Source organism: Takifugu rubripes, chromosome 14, assembly GCF_901000725.2.
Source record: "Takifugu rubripes chromosome 14, fTakRub1.2, whole genome shotgun sequence".
NCBI classification, from domain to species: domain Eukaryota; kingdom Metazoa; phylum Chordata; class Actinopteri; order Tetraodontiformes; family Tetraodontidae; genus Takifugu; species Takifugu rubripes.
This window is the reverse complement of record NC_042298.1, coordinates 5,090,581-5,107,566: the sequence shown is the minus strand read 5'-3', so window position 1 is coordinate 5,107,566 and position 16,986 is coordinate 5,090,581. Positions and strand designations below refer to the sequence as shown.

The 16,986-nt window shown below is 44.9% G+C and overlaps 4 protein-coding genes across 5 annotated transcripts; 3 read left to right on the top strand and 1 right to left on the bottom strand.

Moving 5' to 3' along the window:
- Positions 1-93: 93 nt before the first annotated feature.
- Positions 94-1,623, bottom strand: LOC101062776 (endonuclease domain-containing 1 protein-like). The gene is made up of 2 exons (XM_029847070.1): positions 1,136-1,623; positions 94-1,011 (listed from the first exon to the last, which is right to left on the bottom strand). Exons 1-2 carry the CDS (start codon positions 1,544-1,546, stop codon positions 364-366), a joined length of 1,059 nt encoding a protein of 352 aa, XP_029702930.1. The 5' UTR covers positions 1,547-1,623; the 3' UTR covers positions 94-363.
- A 1,826-nt stretch (positions 1,624-3,449) lies between these two features.
- Positions 3,450-7,780, top strand: LOC101062997 (zinc-binding protein A33-like). Its single transcript, XM_011610580.2, has 6 exons — positions 3,450-4,045; positions 4,498-4,593; positions 5,669-5,902; positions 6,051-6,073; positions 6,273-6,388; positions 6,595-7,780. The coding sequence occupies exons 1-6, from the start codon at positions 3,530-3,532 to the stop codon at positions 7,158-7,160; spliced, it is 1,551 nt and encodes a 516-aa protein (XP_011608882.2). The 5' UTR covers positions 3,450-3,529; the 3' UTR covers positions 7,161-7,780.
- A 1,436-nt stretch (positions 7,781-9,216) lies between these two features.
- Positions 9,217-16,590, top strand: LOC101063225 (calcium-binding protein 2-like). Of its 2 annotated transcripts, none has more exons than XM_029847071.1 (7): positions 9,217-9,619; positions 9,895-10,173; positions 15,554-15,584; positions 15,669-15,803; positions 15,875-15,984; positions 16,066-16,213; positions 16,289-16,590. In XM_029847071.1, the coding sequence occupies exons 1-7, from the start codon at positions 9,533-9,535 to the stop codon at positions 16,312-16,314; spliced, it is 816 nt and encodes a 271-aa protein (XP_029702931.1). In that variant the 5' UTR covers positions 9,217-9,532; the 3' UTR covers positions 16,315-16,590. The 2 variants fall into 2 exon arrangements, with proteins under 2 accessions (XP_029702931.1, XP_011608941.1); XM_011610639.2 differs by having other exon boundaries at positions 9,568-9,669.
- LOC115252313 (calcium-binding protein 1-like) lies at positions 13,916-14,931 on the top strand. The gene is made up of 2 exons (XM_029847075.1): positions 13,916-14,089; positions 14,690-14,931. The coding sequence occupies exons 1-2, from the start codon at positions 14,045-14,047 to the stop codon at positions 14,894-14,896; spliced, it is 252 nt and encodes an 83-aa protein (XP_029702935.1). The 5' UTR covers positions 13,916-14,044; the 3' UTR covers positions 14,897-14,931.
- Positions 16,591-16,986: the final 396 nt, after the last annotated feature.

Below are 16,986 nucleotides of genomic sequence, written 5' to 3'. Positions count from 1 at the left end.
ACCAATGGAGTAGAAGATGTTCAACTTTCTGCAGGAGACCAGTGAGGACAGAGAATCCTGCAGGTCTTACAGATGGTCCACATCATCAAGGTGTTAACAGTAATGAACTCCCATTCTTCTTTATTGAAAAGGCTTTTAAATGTGCTCAATGACATTCTCTTGAAAACACATTTTTACACCACAACTGCATTACATTACATATTGTATTTTATCCTAAATCATCTAAAAAATGTAGGATTCATTATATCTCCTTAAATCTCGGCGATAATGTTGAAGAAATAAGCAAATTTGCCTCCTCACTGGCAGGAAATGCTGTAACAATAAGATTCTTCTATTTTTCTATTGAAATGGTTTCTGCTGAACTTAGAAGCAGCTGGAGGATAATTCCGGTGATTCCATCCTTTCCTCACACTCACCATCGAACAGGCTGATAGGCGCGGCCAGTCTTTGACTCAAGAAGACCTCCAGAGCACTTAGAGACATTCTCTTCACATCGTAGCCCCTCACCGAGGGCCTCGCCTTCATGTTTACCGGTACAATCTCCTCTCCGCTCTCCGGATCATTTCTTCCAACAGCGGCGTATGCAGGGAAAAAGGGTTTCATGGAATTTGGGAGTTTGGCGCTGAAGGACGGACAGCAATAAGCCGACCACATGTACTCAGGCACTGACACCCTGTTCCTGATCCACCGATCGTTGGCAGAATAAGGGACGGCACCAGTGATCACATACATGGACCCGTTGCAGTAGTTCTTGAATTTTTTCAGCACCTCGTTCTCCAGAAGGCTCCAGGGCCCAGAGTTGGAACCTTGTTTTTGCGGGACAATGTTCGTGAGGCTGAAGGTGGCCTCGCGGTCTTCCTTTGTCTCCTGGTGCATGCTGGGATTAAGGTGACCTTTAGTGAAGCTGGAGTTCTTGTAATCCTCCACCACCGCCTGGCTCTCAATCACGTTCTGGTCCACGTTCAGAGTTTCGAAGGGTTTCATGTCTGGAGTGGCCCGGGAAAATGCCAGCTTCCCGAGAGAAGACAGAAAAGGAAATTAGGTTTCAGATAATAAACCAATACCATGCTTAGCATAAACGTCCAACTTCTAGTCAGAACTGATCAGTTTGCCTTGAAATAAATGTCTTAGTTACCTGCGGTTCATACATCCAGGGCACCTTGGGTCGTCTGCCGTCGGCTAGTTTGAGCTGGTAGGCTGAGTACAACGGAGCACGACGCTCACGGTCATACAGACTGGCAAATCGGTACCTGTTCTGGTAGCGCTGGCATATCGGCTGGTACCGGCACTCAGGCCTGCTGAAGCCCTGGGGAGGAGTGGAATTGTAGAAGAAATCAAGGCACTGAGAAAAGTCGTTACTGAGTTCTCCGAGAACCAGTCCACCAAAACAGGCCGCCAGAAGAGGCAGAGCTAGTGTGGAGAGACGCAGCATCTTCCTTCGGATCTTCTGGTAACAGAGAGCAGCAGCCTGTGAACACAGAACCGTCGGAGTACATACGAAGGCTGTCAGGGAGGTTCCTTTTATATATGATGTGGGTGGAATCATTCTCTATCCCGGATTCTACCCAAACTTCCCCTATTACATATGATGGTCGTCCGGGAACCCAAGGCTTTACATATCCTGTTTTCATCCCTCAGCCGAGGTGGAGACTAACTTCTCTCTCATCTTTATTGCTTTCGTGGGGGAAAACAAGCAGCACTCAGCTGAGAACCTTCATTAGAACGTCTGTTTTGCTGACACCCCAGAAAATACACAACTAGGCGAAACTCTGCAGAAACAGGCGGAGCACTTCCTGTTGTAGGGGTCCACCATGGTCCCAGGTGCCAGTGAAATAAAGTAACATAACACAGAAACAGGTATTTCTCATCAGAAGACTGAACTCTAGCAAAGATTTCTCTTAAATGTGTATTCACACACTCCATCAACTAAGGGACAAGAGCACATTTTCTTTCATTTTCCCATCTCATTCCATCTCGTTTTTTGTTTCATTAACACTTCCTTCTTTGTGGCAAATGGCAATATTTTGCGGGAACATATTTGAAAATATATCAAATGACTTCTCATGGGTGTGAGGGCATTTCCAGCAACAGTTTTATACTTTTTGGTAGCTTGAGAAATCAGTCACATTTACTGTCAAAATTTCATCATTTTCTTAAATGGAAGGAAATTATATAAAAATTCAGGCTTCTTACATACAACTGTACAACAAAGTGACTGAGTGAAATTAGAAACATTGTTATTATTAAATTTTATTGTAATGTATTTGTATTTGAGCACTTTAAACTCATTCATTCATATTTTTCAGCAGCATATTTCATGTTTTTTCAGTTTTAAGTAAAAATAAGTTTACATGTTTGCCTCCAAAATGTGGCACAGTATAAGTTTAAAAGATGAACATTGAAAAAACTGCCTGCGTTAAAATATGCAGTAAAAGAGCAGAAGTTAGACTTGAGCTGGAAAAATCTGTGATATCTCTGTTTAATACACCAAAATCAGCAATTAAAATAAAAATAACTTATTTAGATCATAAATGTACCGCAAAAATATGGCGTAATATCTGATATCAGTAGATTAAGATGTAAAAGAGGTTCATAAATTATAAACTTGAATCGCCATATTGTCGCCATCTGGCGGGTATTCTTGTGTATGACAGTTTCGGTTGTGATAAAGATCAATTATGAATAAGAGATTGTCTTCATTTACCGTCAATGATGATTTAATCTGCGTGGCCGAGAGTAACCAGAGTTTCTGTTTCCACACAGTGAGGACATGGTGAGTAAATAGTACATATTTAACCTTTGCCATTCAGCAGTAATGAGGCTTTCAGCAGCTAGTTACGCAAAATTGTCACATTGAACTATTCTGATGAAATTAGAAAAGTTCTCTGACTACATTTTAAAGTTCTTGCTTAAGTTGTTCAAAAACGTTTTTTTATTTGACATAAATACACATTCATATAAATATTTCTATGAATGTACAGTATATGTGTTAAATGATCATAGTTGGACCTCTCAGCTTGATCTAAGACTTGTTTTCTCGGATTTAGGGTTACAGTTAGGTCTAAATGACATGTAATGAACAGGGTGAGAAAAGTCCAAGATTTAATAGACTTTAGGAGTTTTTGGTGACTAATTTCATTACTCATTTCTTACTGGCAGGTTTGGCACCTCTGAGGTGTTCTTGTCGTTACAGGTCCGTGTGTCCGTGTGAGTAATCTCATATTTGTTTGCTTATTTCGAATGAAGTTTATCAGATTTTATTCCCAGCTAACTCTAAAGGAGCACAGATTCAAACAGGGTTGAGGTTAATCCCTCCAAACCCCGCTGAGGGTCTTTCTCGGCCCCAACATACATACCTGCGCGCTGGTTCGGAGCCTGTCCCAGCACGCCCCCGCCCGTCTCTCTCGCTCTTCCGTGAAGACTGTTGTGCTGTCAGCTCCTCCTCCTCCTCCTCCTCCTCTTGCACACAATCGCTTCTCTGTCTGTTACCAACCCAAGAGTGTTTTGAGGACTATGTTGTCGTCTGAGAATGGCGGAGGCGAACGCGCTTGAGGAGCTGCAGTCGGAGCTCACCTGCCCGGTGTGTTTGGAGCTTTTTCGGGACCCGGTCATTCTCGAGTGCGGCCACCACTTTTGCAAGCTGTGCATCATCCAGTGCTGGGGGGCCATCGAGGTCTCCAACTGCCCGAAGTGTAGAAAATCGTGCGAGCGTAAACTGCGCCCCAACTCGCTGCTGTGCAACGTCGTGGAGAGCGTGCGTAAAGCCAGGACCTCGGACGCTGTCCCGGCGGAGATCATTGGATGGGACGTGGAGAGCGCGCTGGAGGAGTTAGAGGAACGGGAGCCGGGCTCCAGTATGTGCAGCATGGCCTCGTCTATCGGGCACTGGCCGCGGATGTGTTTGGATCTGTGCGAGGAGCATGAGGAGAAGCTGAAGCTGTACTGCGAGGACGATCAGCTGCCAATCTGCCTGGTGTGCGGAATGTCCCGGGACCACAAGAACCACAACGTCATTCCCATAAACGAGGCTTTTGAAAACTACAAGGTGAGATTGGCCACTCAAAAAGCGCTTTTCCTCTTAGTCGGGGAGTGTCCTGTTGGTTAGACTGCTTCCAGTTTGACAACTTTCCTGCAAGCGAACCTACAAAGCTTCCTGCTGCTTTTCCAGCCGCTGTGACATGGCTGGTATTCTCACAGGACTCCTTATTTGACCGTGTTTGGTTGCCTTTGTATTCAGGAATTCGGCACAACTCCGTGAACTCCGTGCTGAATGTTCCCAATGTTTGAACCGCTCTCTCAGAGGCCCTCAGAGGGATTTGTAATTATTTGAAAGGGATTATTTTTAAATTTGTGGGTCAGAGCTTTTTCTGTTGGGCCGAGGCATCACGAGATTCCTATTTTAAAGGACAAGGCTTAGATTGTCCCCAGCCTCTCGGATCCATAACCTAATGTGGCAACGCTGCCTATAACCATGTTTTATGTGTGTGTTTGTAACAGGACAAGCTGTCATTTGCTCTGGAGACGGTTGAGGTGCAGACGGAGGAGGCCACATGCTTCCAGAAACAGACCAATGAGAAGATCCTCCTCATCAAGGTCTGTAAAAATGTCCTGGAAAACATCAACACAGTCAGCAAGAAGTACTTGTGCTTCTTCAATGAATGGGAATTTCCGGCAGCAACATTCTCCGGCGTTCCTCCACCTGACCCCTGAGCGGTGGCTGACTCACCACGAGTTCCAGTGACACAAACAGTTCTTGCCTAATCACATATGAACGTGATGAATTTCATGTTCGTCCCGCAATAAAGTGGAGACTAGCAGACATTCACAGGAAGCCATGTTTGCCTTTCCCACAGGGCGACATGTAGAATGTACGCGCACACACGCACACACACACACACACACACACACACACACACACACACACACACACACACACACACACACACACACACAACTGCATCTGCAGGAGTCAACCCCCTGATTCCTGTCAGCTGTCGTCCGTGTCCGTTTGGACCGATTTATACATGAACGCAACTCGTGCTCTCCTATCTGCCTCTCACGCCGTGTCGGGGGCTGCATACCAAAGTCTGTCTGAAAGTATTTCCTGTGCGCGTCTCGGTTTGACACAGCTGGGTGCACATTCGTACATTTTCACTTCTGTTTCAGAGGGGAAGTTTGCCAACTCTGAGTTTCCTGCTGATCAAAGCACCAGCGTGTTTTGTTGTTGTTGTTTTTTTACAATTTTTTTATAGAACCTCATTTATTTTCTGCTGTTGTGTTATATATTTAACTCCCAGTGGGAGTTTGAGTACAACTTTAAACTGAAATGTGGTTGTGGATTTAGAAGGAAATGAACAGCAAGGATCACTTATCTCCTGTAGCCGCTCAGGGCTGCCTGCGCTTCCGCTTGCAGCAGAGTGCAGAATCTGCTCCAGAGCTGTGTGACTTTGTGCTGCTTTGTCAGCTCCAGATGTTGATGTACCTGTGCAGAGACTGTCTGGAATAACGCTGGCTTTAAAGCAGGGCATTATAGACGAGTATATCACCAAAAGATCAGTCTAGTTCCATTCTCATAACGGACGGGTACGTTTGATAACGCCGCCCTTCAGTGGCCGCTAGTCAAAAAAGAGTTCCACATTTGTAACATTTTTCACTCTTCCTCTCTCAGGAGCGAGCGGGAGACCTGGAGGAGCTGATCACCGCCGAGTTCGTGCGTCTGAGGGAGTTCCTGCAGGAGGAGGAGGTGCGGGTCAAGGAGAGGCTGCAGAAGCAGAAAGAGGAGAAGCTGGACCAGCTGGAGGAGGCGCTCACCCAGACCACCGAGCAAATCAGCCGGCTGGAAAACACAGCCGAGCAGCTTCGCCTCAAACTGAGGGAGGAGGAGAACCCAGAGCAGCTCAAGGTGAGAGAGAGGGAGAGCACGCTGGGACGGCCGTGGAGGAACAGCAAAATAGGCCCAGAGATAATGATAATAACTGTGCTGAGTCAGAGGTAGACTTTATGTGACTGTGCACTACATTTACTGACCCACATGATCTTCTCTGTTACAGGGAATCAAAGACTTCATCGGAGGGTGAGTGCTTTAGTGCTGCTGTGCCTGATAATAGTCGGCTGTTTTCTATTAAAAACGAGTTCAACGATTCAACATCTTCAAACTGATTTTCCACAAATGAGATTTAAAACCCTATAAGATGCTGGAGGTATTAAGGCAGTCCGTCCAGATGTTTTCTCTCACTGATGATTTAACTATTTCTGTGTGTCCCTTCTGTCAGGGCTGAGAGCCTGTTTGACTCTCCCCTGGAGGTGGACGTCACCCTTCACTCGGCAGAGTTCCTGGGACCTCTGCAGTACAGAACCTGGAGGAAGATGAGCTCCATTTTTAAGCCAGGTAATATAGAAATGTCACCTGATCACACCATGAATGACATCAGCTTTTTTCTTAAATAGGGCAAAAATGCTGATATGGTCTTCATACACATGCCCTGTTTGATGGAATATGAACATTTATTTAAATGTATTGATTTCCCTTTCTGTCTGAATCCCCAAATATCTATCCACTAGTTGTGATTTACTTGTATTTTTCTACCTTTTTAGCTGTTGCAGCCGTCCACCTTGACCCAGACACGGCCTACCCCTGCCTTTGGGTGTCACCTTGCCGCACCAGCGTCCAAGTGGGAAAACTCCAGCCTAACTTGCCGAACAACCAGGAGCGCTTCACCCGCTACAACATTGTCCTGGGCTCTGAAGCCTTCTCCTCTGGCAGACATTACTGGGAGGTGGAGGTTGGCTCCAAGACAGCATGGGGCCTTGGTGTGGTGCTGGCCTCCGTCAACAGGAAGGAGGAGATCAGCCTGTGTCCAGAGGACGGATTCTGGACTCTGGTGCTGAGGGACAAGTGCGACGGCAGCAGCGAGTATGAAGCCTGCACCGACTCTGAGGAGAACTTGATACATCCCTCCAAACCCCCCAAGAGGGTGGGCATTTATCTGGATTACAACCGTGGTGAGGTGGCATTTTATGACGCAGCAGATATGAGCCATCTTTTCACATTTTATGACGCACAATTCAAGGAGCCCGTTTACCCGTATTTCAATCCCTGGCCCATTATTAACGGACACAACCGGGAGCCCCTCACAATAGTAACACCATACTGGGGCTAAATGAATGTTACACTGGAGGACTGGTGCTGTTCATCCTGCTGATTATTGAGTATTTGGTGCTTTTTTGATTCAACCTTTCTTATGACTTTACTGTAATGTCTACAAACAATTAGATATTTATAAATTGAGACCAGATAATGTTATAAATAAATGTACACATTTAATTATAATAATTAAAAATATTTCGATATTACAATTCAATTTTGGGCCACATATTTGGTACATGATGTTATATTAACTTTATTCTTCTTCTGTTGTGTCATTCCGTTTATTTTCGACAGGGGGCGCCCCGCTACAACATTGCGACATCACAATTCTCAGTATTACTGTTTTAGGTCATGTGACGGCCGGCGTCTGTCTGTCTGTTTGCTCAAAAAGTTATCAAAAGATTTACAAAATTGAAATTAAATGTTCTGTGTGTCTCATATAAGATCGTTGATTCAATTATGTTTTCAAATTGTTATAGTGCAATAAAGAAGAATATAGTGAGAATATAGGAGAGGCATGACTCAAAAATGTCATGTACTGTAGACCAAAGATTTGTTTTTAGATATGTGGCAGTGTGCCAAAGGAGTCGTTATTATTCAGTAGCTTTAATAAAGATTATTTTGTGTGATAAATGTTTGGGTGTTTCCCCCTCACATTTCAGATTGAGGCCATGCATCCAAACTAATGTGTGTGTTTGAGCCCAGCTCTTTATTCTTCTGTGATGTGGGTTGGAGTCATGCGCTTGCTGCTCATGGTCAGTGTGCAGATTTGTCTGTGCTTGCTCAGTAAAGCAGAGTTTAATATGTGCCAGCTGAGCACTTCACTCATCTGTGAGTACTGTTGAAGCAAATAAATAAATTTAGATTAGGATGACCCACATAAACTACATCCGTGTGTCAAACCATTAACCATCAGCAGCTGATTTTCTACTCAAGCAAAAGCCAGTGACAGGTGTTAGTATCGCAGGTTCTTACTGTGATAAACAGAACCAACACAATGTCTCCTCAGCTCAGCGAGGCCTTAGACTGATGGGTAGGGTGCTGGCACCACGAGCGGGTTAGCAAAGGTCAGGTTTGTCATCTGATGTGGCCAATTCATCGATTAAAAACCAAACTATTCTTAGCCCTGGTGAAGCTTTTCTTTCATGGATCTCTTTGAGAGTTCTGCCTCTCCCTCCTCATCAATAATCAATGAGGGGTTGAGCCACTAAAAAAGGGATCCTTCATGATTAGGAGAAGAAGCCTTGTCACGCTTTAGTTTCCCAGCAGTCTGCAGAAAACCAACTTTAGGAGGGGAAAACCTGAAATATTGTGTGTTGCAGTCAGGAGGGGGGCAGTAATGGCTTGATCCACTCCAAACTATCAAACACCTGCCATTTTGGAAAGAGGAAAGTGATGGGATTTTATTTTTAGGCCACTGCTGCTTTTAGTGGAATTAGTTGCTTGAGACAAAAGCTACAAAGCTACAAGGCTGTTTGGAAGAGCTCAAAACCACAAACAAAATGTTTGCGAGCGTGCACTTTGGCGAGCATACACATCTAAAAATAGAGGTCATTGGTGACATGCTCACCTGTTTGTGCTGGCGTGCGCGTGCTCAGCCATGCTGAGTGGATGAGATTACGCGCACAGGGCAACAGTGAGGTGGCGAGTTACAGCGAAAGAAAAAACAAAGCAAACACACAACAGTAGGAAGGGGGGAAAAAAATCCAATTTCTGGACCAGCGATTGTCAGGAACAATAACAATGTGGACAGAGGATTTGGAGAGAATTAAAATGGCAAAGATCACGTTCATGTTCAAAGATCATGATGACGATGATGATAGAAGATAAGGAAAGACACATAAAATGGATCCTTTAGACAGAACACGAGGAGGAACATTCACCTGCAATAATGGTGGAGAAGGGAAGGAAGAAGGGAAGAAGGTCACGGGTAGATAAGGTGAGCAAGGGGAAGTTCAGGTGGTATAGAATGTCATGTAAAGAAGACAGTGAGCAAGGGCAGAGGTGCCGGAACTCAATCCCAGAGCCAAGACAAGAGCAGGTGATAAAAACCTCCTCAGCCAGAGACGGACATGGACCCAAACACGCCGCATCACCGAGGAAGACCCCCGAAGAGGAAGAACACAGCGCTTCTTTGATTTTCCTCCAAATCTCATGGAGGAGCTTTGATGACTTTTTTCTTGCCCCCAAAAAACAATCATTTAATTGATGGAGCTCATTTTTTCTTCCTATTATTTTTTGTGGGGCTTAGTGATTTCTATCAACATATCAACAGAATAAACTCCACGGCTAAAGAGAGGCAAGCAGGGTAAAAAAAAAAAAAAAGGGAGGGGGAGGGGAGAGCGAGGCACAGCGACGGAGCGAACGCGAGGCAGCGGCTCCGTCATGTTCATGATCATTCGAGAGTCGTCCGCCTCAGGAGGAGGGGGAGCTGTAGCGATGAGTGGCCCACAGGAGAGGACGGCAAAACAGGTGCGTCAGCGCCAGAGATGGACACATCTGGGGGTTCGCCTCTAATTATGGTCTGGGCACACAAACTCCTTCAATGTTCTTCTTTGTGTTCAGGCACGTGGATGCATTCGTGTTAGTTTGCTTCTGTTTATTGCGGAGTGGGGAGCATGGATGCTGCATCTGATGCTTTTGATGTCACTGTTGTATTTCATTGTTGTCCGAGAGGGTGAAGACATGTGGTCAGCTCTGCAGAGCAAACTAAAGCTAGAGGTAGCTCATAAATAACCCCTCTTCAGGTGCAGGCGGCCATCAAGAAGAAGGTGGAGAAGCAGAGGAAGAGGATCAGCGAGCGGAGCGGGCTGGACGGGGACATCCAGACTGTCCCAGCTCACATACCACAGCATCAGAAAACGGCCCAGGCTCTGCAGGAGGTGCAGACGGCCGCTGAGATGGACAGGAAGTTCTTGGAGGAGACCCTGGAGGAGATGATGCAGGGACCACAGATGAAGCAAAGGGACCAAGAGGAGGGAGAGCCTGTTAACCTGCTGCCCATAGTGGACTCCGTGTTTGGACAGGTAGGAGTTTGCTTTGTGTAGAAATGTGTGTGTCCTTTTATTACCTTCATACTCATTCTATGAGCAAAGTGAGGACATTTTTATGAAGTGGGGCCATTTTGGTTGCTCCCCGCAGCTTTAACGGACAGTTTTTCAGTTAAGACATGGTTTCAAGGTTGTTGTCAGAACTGTGTTTAGGTCCAGAGTTAGGGTTAGGATATGGGATGTTTAGGGTTAGGGAGCTGGCAGATATACTATGTCTATCAGAGTCCTCACTAAGGTAGAAATATGAGGATGAGTGTGCTTTTGCATGTGTGCTCCGGTGTCAAGTTCTCCAGGTGATTAAATGTCTCCAAGAGACTCAATTGAAACTCTAAACCTCCAATTCATATTTAAATCCTTGTCGCGCTCCAGTTGCTGAGGGTAATTATCTGCCCTCCTTTGACATCACATCGCAGCACTGAAAGGATCTGCAGTCCTTCCCTCTCATTGTGTTCTGAGGGCCAGAGACCTGAGGATTTACTGAACAATCAAACAAATCTTTTTACTGAGCAGTCGTAGCTCTTACAAAAATAGATGTTTATTCCCATATTTCCCAGAATCAAACAACACTGCACCCATGTGACTGCAACATAATCCAAAGGGTTTTTTTTTTTTTTTTTTTTGGTTGCCATGAAGTTTTCTGATGTGGGAACAGATGATGAGAACAAAGCATGAGGGCTGAAAGTTAAAGATGAAGATGGCGTGTGTTTGAGAGGATTTAGGCTCCTTTGCTTTGGGGAATTACGTAATCTGCAACAGATACGGCCATAGACTGGCTCTGGAGCGCACACGGCCCGGCCGCCATCGCAGCATCTGTCACGGCGAGATCAGACCTGTGGGACGGTGGCGTGTGAGGAAAGTGGTCTGTGTTTGGAAATAAACTAAAACGGGATTAAGCCACCCCCCGCCACACACACACACACACACACACACACACACGCACACACACACACACACACACACACACACACACATGCTCCCTGGCACAATAAAAAAAAATGGCATTTGTCAAGCTGCTGATGACCGGTTGGTCTCCAATTAGAAGCAGGAAATTAATATAGCCAAGAGAAAAAAAGTGATGTCAGCAGTGATGCAAGTGAGGTGAAATAAGAGAGGCCAGTGAGTAGGATTGATTTTTATTTTTTCTCATGTGACTGCAGGGGTCCTCAGAGACAAGCTGTGCATTATATTCGGAAGCATGTGCGTAGCAGCCAGGTGAGCGTGCGCTGTTCCAGGGGACCCTCGGCCCCCACAGGCTGAACTGAAGCTCACGCACACGCGGCGTTATTTCTGACACCCCACCTTGGGTCACTAGTAACCAGGTCATTGGTATCAGTAGTGTGGAGAAACCAGGTGTTGCTTTCTATTTCTGTCAAAAGAAATGCAGCGAAACAGCCGTTAATCTGTTCACCTGAAACTACACGGCCTTCATTTGATATGAAACATGTTGCAGCTTCAGAGAGGGATTACCTGATGACAGACGCTTATGACTCTGCGCTTCTGTTTAGAAAGACACCTGGAGACGTCTTTTACATAATGCCGCTTCCATCTCGGTGTCCTTCTATTCTGTCTCTTCTAAAGTTTCTCTGAGGGACAGTTCTCATTACTGGAAACCAGCAGATTACCATCTGACACCAGATTGGTAAATGATACATTTAATGGTGTACCTGCACACACACACACACGCACGCACACACACACGCACACGCACGCACACATGCACACACACACACACGCACGCACACATGCACGCACACGCACGCACACATGCACGCACACACACACACACATGCATGCACACACATACCTCACACACATACACACACCTACACTTCTATCTTTGTGAGGACATAATGCATACTCCATCTCCCTACCCAACTGAACCCCTGACCCCAGCCTGAACATAAACCTAATCCTAACCTCAAACTTAAAATCATGTCTCAACCCTCAAACAGTCCTTCTCCCATCAAAATGGCCCTACTTGGCTCATAGAATGTGGGTTTTGGTACCTAACTCTCACATATACACACACACATTGACAAATTCCTCCTGACATGCCTTGTACACACCAGCACCTCATCGGTGTAATTAAGTCATCAGTGAGAGACAATCAACCTGGTAATTATTCGTCCAAATGGTGTCTCATCTCTTTATTTATTCATGCTGCTGCCAGTATCACTTCTGTTGATCACCTAAACCTCACCAGGAGTCATACAGGAAATCAAATCTCCCAGTAACCGATCCTTTGAAATTTCAGAATCTATTTTTCAGTTTCATCATGTTCACTGTCACCAACACTGCCTGAAGTGTACCTGCATGCTAACACAACAACAGCCACAACAGCAACCACAATATTGATAATAAGACACTAAATCTGTGAGTTCCACTAATGATTTCCCATCTTTCTTGGTATATCCCCGGCAGTTAGATTAGTTTTTACTGTTAAGCTGTATATAACTCTGCGGTTGGCCCATCCACCCAAATTCCAGCTAAAAAAAAGATGTTGCATCATTGCTTGGTGAACTGAAGTTCACAGTGTTGCAGCCGTGATGAAACCAGCGCCGCTGATTAAAACCCGCCGCCTAGTGGAGAATATGTGTCACTGCAGCCATTGCGCAACCTGTTTTTGGGAGGTTGTTTTAATAAAGAGAAGGTGTTTGTTTGTTTGTTCTTCTGTTTGTTTGTGTTTCCTGTTTAGATCAAATGACCAACAAACAGTTATTTTCTAGTACGTCCTAATGTGGTACGGAGAGAACTGTGGTCTTGAGTTATGAGGCACGAGCTCACACACTCACACTCACAAACACAAGCTGTGGTCTCCATATGGATAAACTGTTGTAAGCATCTTTCCAAATCTTTTGGACAAATTTGCAGTCATCAGATGCTTTCCTCAATCTCAGATGATCTATTGGGATGGCGTTTGCAACCTCAACTTGTGAATCTACAATTTTTGCCATATTTTTCTGAAAGCTGGTGGTTTTCTGATCCGGGAGGAATCCTCCCAAGTGAGACTGGACCCAAGTGACATAACCACTCACCACAGTGTGGTGCAATCTGCCTGAGCCCTTCTCATCAGTTTAAACTCTTTAGAAGCACTTAAAGTCTGCTTATTCATCGAAAGTATTCATCCTCAGGTCAAAAAGACTCCGAGACTGACGTAGGAGTAGTACTAGAGTAGTACTAGTAATGATAGTATGCATAGATCTGTTAAAATGTAAAAGCCCAAGTAACTCAGGTGTGGTCTCCAGTTAAAGCTCCATTTCTGCACAACTGATTATCTCTGTCTTGTGTGTGATACAGTAAAAAAAAAAAAAATGTTAGTACTTTTCTTCAGGCCAGTTTTTTCTTCTTCTTTTTTTACTTTTCATCAACACATTTTTCTCTTTAATCTCAAATGTGAGAGATTAATCCCGCTCTGTTTACGTCCTCTTAATTCTCCCTCTAAAACTCTTCACACTGTAGATGAAGTCATTTGAACAGAGAGAGCAGTTGAGGGGGGGGGGGGGGGGGATTAAAAATGTCGATCAGTGCTGCTGCTGCTGCTGCTGACGCTGATGCTGATGATGGTGATGATGACGATGATGATGATGATGCTGTGAGGAGCCAGATGCTTTCGCTCAGTTTAGTTACTGAGCTGCTGGACCTTGGAGGAGACTCTTGCTCCTGTTCAAGTCACAGCTGTTTTTTATCTGGACTTTGGTGCCAGACGTGAGGTCTTGTAGAAGGCATGAACCCTTGTTCTCAAGCTTCAGAGCTCAAGGAACTCTGAGAAGAGAGAAGGACGGGAGGGGAAGGGACCTCTAGATCTGAGAATATCGGAGAGGGATCAAAGATCAGCACAGACTAAGTGATGGGCAACTGCACCAAACCCTTTATGAAAGATAAAATTAATAAGGTAAGACCATTAAAAGTCAGACGTGATCTATTATTTTTGAAAATGTAAATTTTAGGATTAATTCTGGAACTTTTCATGCAACTTGCATACATGTTTATTTATTTTATTTAGTTTCGGATTCATTTTGAAATCAAAACAAAAAATAATAATTTCTTGGATCTGAAGATTTTCTGTGCAGCCTGAATCCATTAAGTCAAACCATGTTAATCATAATATAGAAATGATTTTTTGATCCCAAAACATAAATTACTGATGAACTCTAATGACATAAAATTAATCAAATAAACTTTATTTAGAGCATTTAATAAAAAGAAAAAAATATTACTGGATGCTCAAAAAAACCCTCTCTGTAAAAATATGCGAAATATTTATTAAAACCACACATTCGGGAGTGCAGCGGGACAGACTATGACAAAAAAAAAATCAAGATTTAAAATTACACATAGTTGTTGTAATCTAAGCTTAAAATCACTCTGGTGGTTGCGTGACTGGAAGACAGAGCAGCGGGTCTCAGCCTTCCCTTCAAACACGATTCCCTTCAATCTGCTGAGCCGAGAGTGCGTTTCTGAGTGGTGGAAGTAACCCTGTCTGCCTCTGAAGGGGGTAGTGGATGGGAAAACCAAGGCTGTGGACGCAGGAGAGGATCAGGACGAGGAGGACGAGCTCTTCAACAACCCCTTTGGTACGCTGGTGAAGAACTGCAACATGCTGCACAACATTGTGGGCCCGGCCTGCATCTTCCTTAAACAAGGCTTTTCCCAGACTCTCGTATGTAACAGAATACAGAGCGTGCAAACTTTCTGTTGAGTCATTCTCATCAATCCATAAATGTCCACCCCCCCTCCACCAACTCCACCGGTCTCCATCCCTGTTCCTGCATCGCCCCGCTGCTGCGGGTCAACACACAATGGAACAGCGGGTCTTTCAATCCATGGAAATTATTGACAGTTTAGTGTTTTCGCCTGCAGCCGGTAGAAGTCCAGGCTGCCGCCGTTTGCAGATCCACGGCTGGAGGATTTTCTCATGTTGTTTTCTCTTGGCGTCGACAACCATCATTCTTTGAGCGTTTGCGTTGATGCATGTGTGTAGCGCGTGAGTTTAGGTGCCATTACCGTGCTGTACAGATGTGTATTTATGTGTTTTTCAATAGTGAACATGTGTTCCTGGGTGCGTGTACCAACTAAACCTCCCAAATCTCATAATCTCCAGCTGCGTCTTGCCTGGTCTGGGAACCCCCCCCCCCCCCCCCCCCCCCCCCCCCCCCCCCCCCCTGCAGATTATCTGGTTACACTGTGATCTATGTGGACTCTCATATACGTCATCATGCAGTCCCACCCATATAGATGTGCACACAACTTTACTGTGATGTTTACTGAGATCTGTGGGTCTCAGCTCCATCACAAGAAAAAACCTGTTTATTTATCCCTCCGAGCGATAAAATAACGCCTTCATGTCCCCCGACAGGACAGAGCGCTGAGGCCAGAGGAGATCGAAGGTGAGGTGGCTTCACTCTCCACGGACATTAATGTCCCGGCCTGTCGCTCGATCTCAGCAGCTGATTTATCTGCCTCTCTCTCAGAGCTCCGTGAGGCATTTGTGGAGTTTGACAGGAACAACAAAGGCTACATCAGTCACAAAGACCTGGGGGAGTGTATGAGGACCATGGGATACATGCCCACAGAAATGGAGCTCATCGAGCTGAGCCAGCAGATCTGTGAGTCCTGATCCCAGATGTAAAGATCTGAAGCAGAGAACAGGGACTGATGGGGCATTTGTGTGCTGCAGGTGGAGGCAAAGTGGACTTTGAGGACTTTGTGGAGCTGATGGGACCAAAGCTGCTGGCAGAGACAGCGGACATGATCGGGGTCAAAGAGCTGCGAGACGCATTCAGAGAGGTCAGGAAGGCGCCACCAGATCCGCCAGATCCTGCAGCTGATGCTTTGTCAAACTGGAATGTGTTGTGTTTTTCTGTCCAGTTTGACTCCAACGGCGACGGCCAGATCAGTCTGACAGAACTAAGAGAGGCCATGAAGAAGCTGATGGGTGAACAAGTGACCAACAGAGAGATCAACGAGATCCTCAGAGACGTGGACCTCAACGGAGATGGTCTGGTGAACTTTGAGGGTGAGAGGAGGCTCACAGCTGACCCCTGACCCTGAGGAGCACACCCTTTTCTCACACTTTTTCCCGTCCTCACAGAGTTTGTGCGGATGATGTCCCGTTGACCAGCGCACGGCGCCCGACGCTCCACCAGCACGCTGAGGCGAAGATGAGCGGCTTGCTCTCAAGAGCACAAATAAACCAATTTTTGTTTTATATGGGGAAAAAAAAGAGAAAACGTCCGGAGCAGGAAAAGGAAAAACATATCAAAATCATCTCGAGTCTTGTATTTTATTTTTTGTATCCAATATTTGTCTGTGTGTAAAATATTGTTTGTAAAACTGTAAAGAAGCGTTTTGGGTTTTGCTTTTTTTAAAAAAAAAAATAAAGATATGTTCAAATTGCGAGTGAATTGTTCTTTCATGTGACACAACTAAAATTTTAAAGATTACAACCACTTTTCTGAAACGAAACCCACCAGGCAGGTGTGTTTTGGCTTTGTTACGCAGGGATCTCCAAATTACTCTTAATTCCTGTGGTGCTGCGTGAGATAAATGAACTTATATCCTAATAATTCTACACAGACGCCTTTAGAAATGCCTTTTCTGCAGATGCAGTTTATAAATGCATTTATTATCCAAAAAATAATAAAATAGACCAAAACACAAAGGAAGTTCATGGGTCTGGTTTATAGTTCATATTTTTAATAGATATTTCTACATTTTTGCTTTAGTTCCAGCTCCAATTCTAAAGTAGTGATCCACGACCTGGTTCTGCTTTCTGTATTATATTTTTAT

What these genes read in the sequence shown, in the direction of transcription:
- LOC101063225 (XM_029847071.1), top strand. Translation starts at nt 9,533, where the DNA reads ATGTTCATGATCATTCGAGAGTCGTCCGCCTCAGGAGGAGGGGGAGCT. An exon ending in GAGGCCAGAGGAGATCGAAG is followed by an intron (nt 15,585 to 15,668) that starts GTGAGGTGGCTT and finishes CCTCTCTCTCAG; the next exon opens with AGCTCCGTGAGGCATTTGTG. An exon ending in TGGTCTGGTGAACTTTGAGG is followed by an intron (nt 16,214 to 16,288) that starts GTGAGAGGAGGC and finishes CCGTCCTCACAG; the next exon opens with AGTTTGTGCGGATGATGTCC.
- LOC115252313 (XM_029847075.1), top strand. Translation starts at nt 14,045, where the DNA reads ATGGGCAACTGCACCAAACCCTTTATGAAAGATAAAATTAATAAG. An exon ending in TGAAAGATAAAATTAATAAG is followed by an intron (nt 14,090 to 14,689) that starts GTAAGACCATTA and finishes CTGCCTCTGAAG; the next exon opens with GGGGTAGTGGATGGGAAAAC.
- LOC101062776 (XM_029847070.1), bottom strand. Translation starts at nt 1,546, where the DNA reads ATGATTCCACCCACATCATATATAAAAGGAACCTCCCTGACAGCCTTC. An exon ending in CCTGGATGTATGAACCGCAG is followed by an intron (nt 1,012 to 1,135) that starts GTAACTAAGACA and finishes TCTCTCGGGAAG; the next exon opens with CTGGCATTTTCCCGGGCCAC.
- LOC101062997 (XM_011610580.2), top strand. Translation starts at nt 3,530, where the DNA reads ATGGCGGAGGCGAACGCGCTTGAGGAGCTGCAGTCGGAGCTCACCTGC. An exon ending in AGGCTTTTGAAAACTACAAG is followed by an intron (nt 4,046 to 4,497) that starts GTGAGATTGGCC and finishes TGTTTGTAACAG; the next exon opens with GACAAGCTGTCATTTGCTCT. An exon ending in ATCAAAGACTTCATCGGAGG is followed by an intron (nt 6,074 to 6,272) that starts GTGAGTGCTTTA and finishes CCCTTCTGTCAG; the next exon opens with GGCTGAGAGCCTGTTTGACT.